At 43.9% G+C, this 5,836-nt stretch overlaps 1 protein-coding gene across 1 annotated transcript in view; it reads left to right on the top strand.

The window, feature by feature from the left end:
- Window positions 1-1,142: 1,142 nt before the first annotated feature.
- Window positions 1,143-5,836, top strand: part of GBE1 (1,4-alpha-glucan branching enzyme 1) — a 509,345-nt gene continuing 504,651 nt past the window's right edge. The window contains 3 exon segments of the mRNA XM_007934918.2: window positions 1,143-1,199; window positions 1,793-1,912; window positions 1,915-2,054. Of these exon segments, the coding sequence (XP_007933109.2) occupies window positions 1,143-1,199; window positions 1,793-1,912; window positions 1,915-2,054 (317 nt within the window).

Here is a 5,836-nt window from a genome sequence, read left to right as displayed (position 1 = left end):
CCTAGGATTCTTCATTCCCAAGTCTTAACTGGGAAATATATGTGTACTTCTCTAGTTTCTAGAGAAGGAGCTCTGGTAGCATGGTGCCTAAGGCACTTGACTGCTAACCAGAAGGCTGGCGGTTCAAACCCACCAGCCACTCCTCGGAAGGAAGGCTGGGCAATCTACTTCCCAGCGATACTGCCTCCGCGACCCAAGGAGGGGTCGCTATGAGTCAGGTCTGACTCAATGGTACCTAACAATAACAACAACAGTTTCTAGAGGAAATGGGAGCTCTGGTGGCATAGTGCCTAAGGCATCTGACTGCTAACCAGAAGGTTGCTGGTTCAAATCTACCAGCCACTTCTTGGACGGAAGGTTGAGCAATCTACTTCTGCAGTGATACACCTGGGAAACTCAAGAGGGGTAGCTTTGAGTCAGATCCTACTGGACCACAGGGAGTTTTTTTTTTTTTTTATCTTTTTTATTTTCCAGACTCAATTATGCTTGGAACCTCCTGAGTTGGTGGGTGCCCTGCACTTTTTCTTGGTGTCTAACTCTGTATTCTTAAAAAAGAAGCACTGATCTGGAAGTCAGTTAGTGGGAATGAATGAAGAAAGTTCCATGTGAAGGAAGATTACATAGCTTGCCCCATTCCAAAGTCAAGAAGAACCTGATACCCAGAGGTGTCTTGCACTGTCACCTGTTAATAAGTGTGAAAGTGGAATTCCAATTTAATGCTTTCCCTTATACCATGTACCTCACTGTTGTTATGTGCCCTGGAGTCCGACCCGACTCATAGCGACCCCTTCTTGGGTTCATTAAGGATAGCTTAATCATTGAAAAACGTATTACAAAAACCAAAAAAAAAAAAAAAAAAAAACCAAAAAAAAAACCACCACCAAACCCATTGCCATTAAGTTGATTCTGACTCCAGCGACTCTGTAATTCACAGCAGCTGCCCAATAGGGTTTCCAAAGCTGTAAATCTTCAGGAAAGCATAATGCCATATCTTTCTCCAGTGGAGCAGCTTGTGAGTTCAAACTGCTGACCTTTGGGTTACCAGCCAAGTGCTTAACTACTGTGCCACCAGGGCTCCTTTTTTAAACTTACTACAAAGATTAAAAACAGAGAATGCTTCTTCCTTCCCTCCCCTCCCCGGTATGGAAAATGTGAAAACTTCTTGCCACGGTTTCACTTTTCAACCCTTAATATTCCAGGTAAAATTACCAGAATACCAATGTTTCCCTTGGAAAAAATCCTATCTCCCTTGATTAAGTTCACCAAATACGGCAAACCTAAGCGAATACCGATAGTAAGTAACATTAACATTCTCAACGGTATGATTATATCCACATTGGCCTGTTCCTCTCACTGTGATTTTACTTGGTATTGAAAAGTTTCTCCAAAAGAAGAAATTCTCAGAACTCTAAAGGCCCCTTCCAAGAGAACCACACATCCACTTGAAGAGGATGCTGCCAATGGAAGCTGCTGAAAGGAAAAGCTGAGGATACTTCCAGAACCAAGAATGGGTCAGGGTAAGGAAGGGCAAGGCTGAAAGAGGTTGCCTCCCAGGGTGACCTCAGCCCCGTGGGGAAAAGGCTGGGGATGGAAGTGCAGGCCCAAGCAGCCTCCAGGTGCGAGCCTCGTGACTGGCGGAGGGCCCAGAGCCTCCTCTGGGCTCTGGACGTGCGTCCCGGGATCACTTCGGGTCTCGCTCCTCCCCGCTAGCGGGGGGAGCAGGGGGCCGGGCGGCCGCTCGCCCAGGGTATAAAGGGCCCCGGGCCGGCAGGGGCTCGCTCCGGCTCGCTAGCGCCCTCCGGCTCCGCCCTCGTTGCTTCCTCCCATTCGGGCTCCGGCTCCCGCTCAGGCCCCGGCTCCCGCTCAGGCCCTACTCGACCCTCTCGGGCCTCGGCTACTCGGGCCTCGGCTACTCGGAAGATGGCGGCTTCCACGGCTCAGACCAACAGCTCCGAAGCAGCGCTTGCTGCTGTCCTGGTGGACATGCCCGAGCTGGCTCGGCTCCTTGAGATTGACCCGTACCTGAAGCCCTTCGCTGTGGACTTCCACAACAGGTACTACCCGGCCACACCCAACTTTGCCTGCGCGGGCTCCGGGCCTGGGCCGCCCCTCCGCCTTCGGGCGCACCAACCCCGCCCCTCTGCTCCCTCCCAGCGTGACGGCCCCGCCCCACCCTGTTGGGGGAAGAGCATTGGTGGGCGGGGCGTCGATGTGACTGCGGTAACTAGGTTTTGTAACTTCCTGAGTTTTGAGCTGACCGTTTAGGTATCCGGTGTGGGACTGAAGCTCTGAGTTACTTTAAACTCCTTTCCTCAGTCCATCTCCCCTACACACATTTTGAGACATCGGGTACTTGCTTTGGCTCCTCCCAGCACTCGCTTTCTCTGGTACTGCTGGGGATTCAGTCAGCGCCACTGCAGGTTTTATAATTTGCATGCCTAGAGAGTTCCTGTAAGTTAGTGTGTGATTAACCTGCTTGTGTGGTTGTGCAGTTAAAATTTTCTGGATTATTTCATAGCACATACTGTGTTTTTATACCTAACAGAATTCTTTCAGAAAGGCACTAAAGCCCTAGCTTTTGTCACTCCTTCCCCCCCTTGGACCAACATCTGTGAGTGAACCTAAGGCACAACATCTGATCTTGTTTAATGCAGTCTTGAAGAGACTTTCTCCTTTTCAAGAAATGAGAGGAAAGCTAATCAGTCCAGAGACCAATTTAGGATGGTTTAGTTTAGCTTGTCTCCTACCATACTTTTGTAAATTGATTTACCAGACTTAGTTATTGTGATAATAATTCCCCTAGTCAGACTAAAATGGTACAGTTTAAAAAAATAAAAATAATCATACTAGTTACATCTGTAAAGCAAGCACACTGTGGTTTAATGGTTCTGATCTTTTAGCAGAGTCATTGAGAATGAATACCGAGACAGTAGAATTTACATAGCTAATTTTTTAAGTGATAGGAAACATCTGGGAACTGATATGAAGAAGCATTAGGGATAATGGAAAAGGGCTGGTTTGGAGGGTTTATTTTTATTTTTTGAATTTATTATTTTTTTATAACTTAAGTTCATGCCCTCACATTGGCAGGTTTACTACCTGCTTACAGTCCAGGAAATGTATATAAACAACACCCAAGAGCAAAAAATACTGTCTTAGGGATTGTAGGGGACATAAAGATGAATACAGTATGTCATCCAGAGCTTGTACATCCTAATGAATGCACTCACCTCACAGTAGCCACCTTGAGTGAGATGCTGAGCTAATCAAATGATTGTGCCATTATTTAAACCATTTAGGGAGCAACTTGTGGAAATTGCTTTCACAATTTGCAATATATGCTTTAAAAGAAAGTTGGTGCATAATCTTCATAGCACAAGATTAGATTTAACTTAGAAACATTAAAAAGTAAATATAGTTGACCGAAATATGACAGCAAAGTTTATGACAACTTAAAATACTTTTTTTAGATATGCTTATAATGGTAACACATTTTCTTGTATACATTATAAAATGATGCTTAAGACAAACCAAAACGAAACTCACTGCCCCGGAGTTGGATCTGACTTATAGTGACCTCTCCTTGGCTTTTTGAAGCAGTATCATTTCAGAAGTAGATTGCCCACCCTTCCTTCCAAGGAGTGGCTGGTGGGTTTGAACTGGTAGCTTTCTGGTTAGCAGTCAAATGCCCTAAGCACTATGCCACCAAAGCTCCTGACAAAGACATTTCTAAAAGAAGAGCTCTGAAATTGAAATAGAAATGTTTTATCTAGGTTCTAACCCCCTCCCACATTAAAAATGATTACAATTAGACAAACAGCCCTTGTTAAAATGTAACTTTCATGTAGTTCACTTCCAAGTACTTCACTTCCAACTCCATTGAGATTGAAGCAATTATAATATTCTTGTATGATTTGTCAAAACTAATGAGGAGGACAAAGCCAGAAGAAAGAAGCATGGAAATTCCAGTGTTCTTGGTGAAAAGGCTGGTCAAATGGACCCTTGTGCCTTGCTCTGACCTGGATTCTACTCTAAATAATTGCCATTTTCCAGTGCACATGTTCCATTTTAGGCATACAAATAGTAATTTGGAATTTGGCAACAGTAACTTATACTGTTACCACATGAAGAATAAAAATTCCTCACTCACAAGTGTGGGCTGATTATCTTATTTTCTGTTTAAGTAATCAACCTGGGAAGTGTATCTTTGATGTAACACAAATACACATCCAGTCAATCATTTACGTGCAAAATACATTTGGTAAGAAAGGAAACAAATTTGAAGTAGAAAGAATAAATAAGAATGGTGATGGGAGGAGGAAAGTTCTCATGAATGGACTGTCTGATCTCTCCCCAACAAACTTCTTTTTATTTGAAATTCTATATTTATATATACTATACACACACACACACACACACACACACAGTGTTCTTGTTTACATTTTCTGCAACTGTGAGAATTTTCACTAAAGTATATGGTATTGAATAGAGGATGTTATTGTTGTGTGCCGTCAAGTCGGACCCGACTCAGCGACCCCTCCTTGGGTTGCTGAGGCAGTATCACTATGGAAGTAGATTTCCCAACTGTCCTTCCAAGGAGTGGCTGGTGGGTTTGAACCACCAGCCTTCTGGTTAGCAGTCAAGTGCCTTAGGCATTATGCTACCAGAGCTTCTAATAAGGTATTGTTGTTATGTGCTGTTGAGTTGGACCTCTCCTTGGGTTTCCGAGGTGGTATCACTACGGAAGTAGATTGCCCAACCTTCTTTCCGAGTAGTGGCTGGTGGGTTTGAACTGCCAGTCTTCTGATTAGCAGTTAAGTGCATTAGGCACTAAACTACCAGAGCTCCTGAAAAGAGGATAGGAAACTATAAAATAAAAATTGGCTTAGCGTGTGTGAAAGCCTCTATATTCTCTTACTCATTTTGTCCTGAGATGGTATCTTCCACTCTGTTCTACCCCTTCGTTCATCTGTTGTTAACTCTGCAATTAGTTGCTGAGATCATAATTCCAAAATATAAGTGTTTTAAAATATAACATTTAATTCCCCCCACATTACATGTCCCATGTGTGTCAATCACAAGCCTCTGCTCATAGCAGTCACATCTAGGCTGATGAAGGCTTCATTTTGGAATGTGCTTCTATGATAGTAATGGCAAGGACTAGAAGATATGTTGAACAATGTACTGTTTCTTACAGCTTTTGTCTATTGATATTATATTAGTCACTCTAAGACAAATGTAACTTCTGGGTGTGTGGAACAGAGAAGTGAATATTTTTGAGTAGTACTAATAAAACACAGTTGCAATAACACAAAGCCTTATACAAATGTATGATCTTATTTTCATTTTCTAGGTTTACAGTTTAGTGAACAAGTTTTGCAGATTATGTTATATGCCTGTGGTAGTTAAATTTGTGTGTCATCTTGGCCTGATTGAGTGGCTGGGAAGCTGGTGGTAATTATTCTCCATGATGAGACTGGCAATCATCTCTGTGGTGGCATCTACCAGAAGCAGCTGAGTAACTTCCTTTAGGAATGTGGTCTGCTTCCTGTATGTAAGGAGAAGCCTCGGGGATAGTCTCTAGCTTATGGCATGCTTGGACCCTGCGTGTAGCTGTGTCATTCTTCAGCAGCCTGCCTGCTCTGCCTACCTGGGGACTTCCAATGGACTTGAATTAATGGTCTGCCATGTGGTTTGGTAACATCAGGACTCTGCCTTTTTACTTGTCAACTTTGGGCTTGTTAGCCTCAGCAGCCAGTAGCTGCCTGAGTGAAGAGATGCTTCTAGCTCCAGTGGGCCGCGAGCAAAAGACAGAGCTGAAGTCCAAGGTCGAGGG

This window comes from Orycteropus afer, unplaced genomic scaffold (assembly GCF_000298275.1).
Source record: "Orycteropus afer afer isolate SDZICR_OR568_19922 unplaced genomic scaffold, OryAfe1.0 scaffold00022, whole genome shotgun sequence".
NCBI lineage: Eukaryota > Metazoa > Chordata > Mammalia > Tubulidentata > Orycteropodidae > Orycteropus > Orycteropus afer.
Note: the sequence above shows the minus strand (reverse complement) of the source record. Positions and strands in the feature narration are given on the sequence as shown.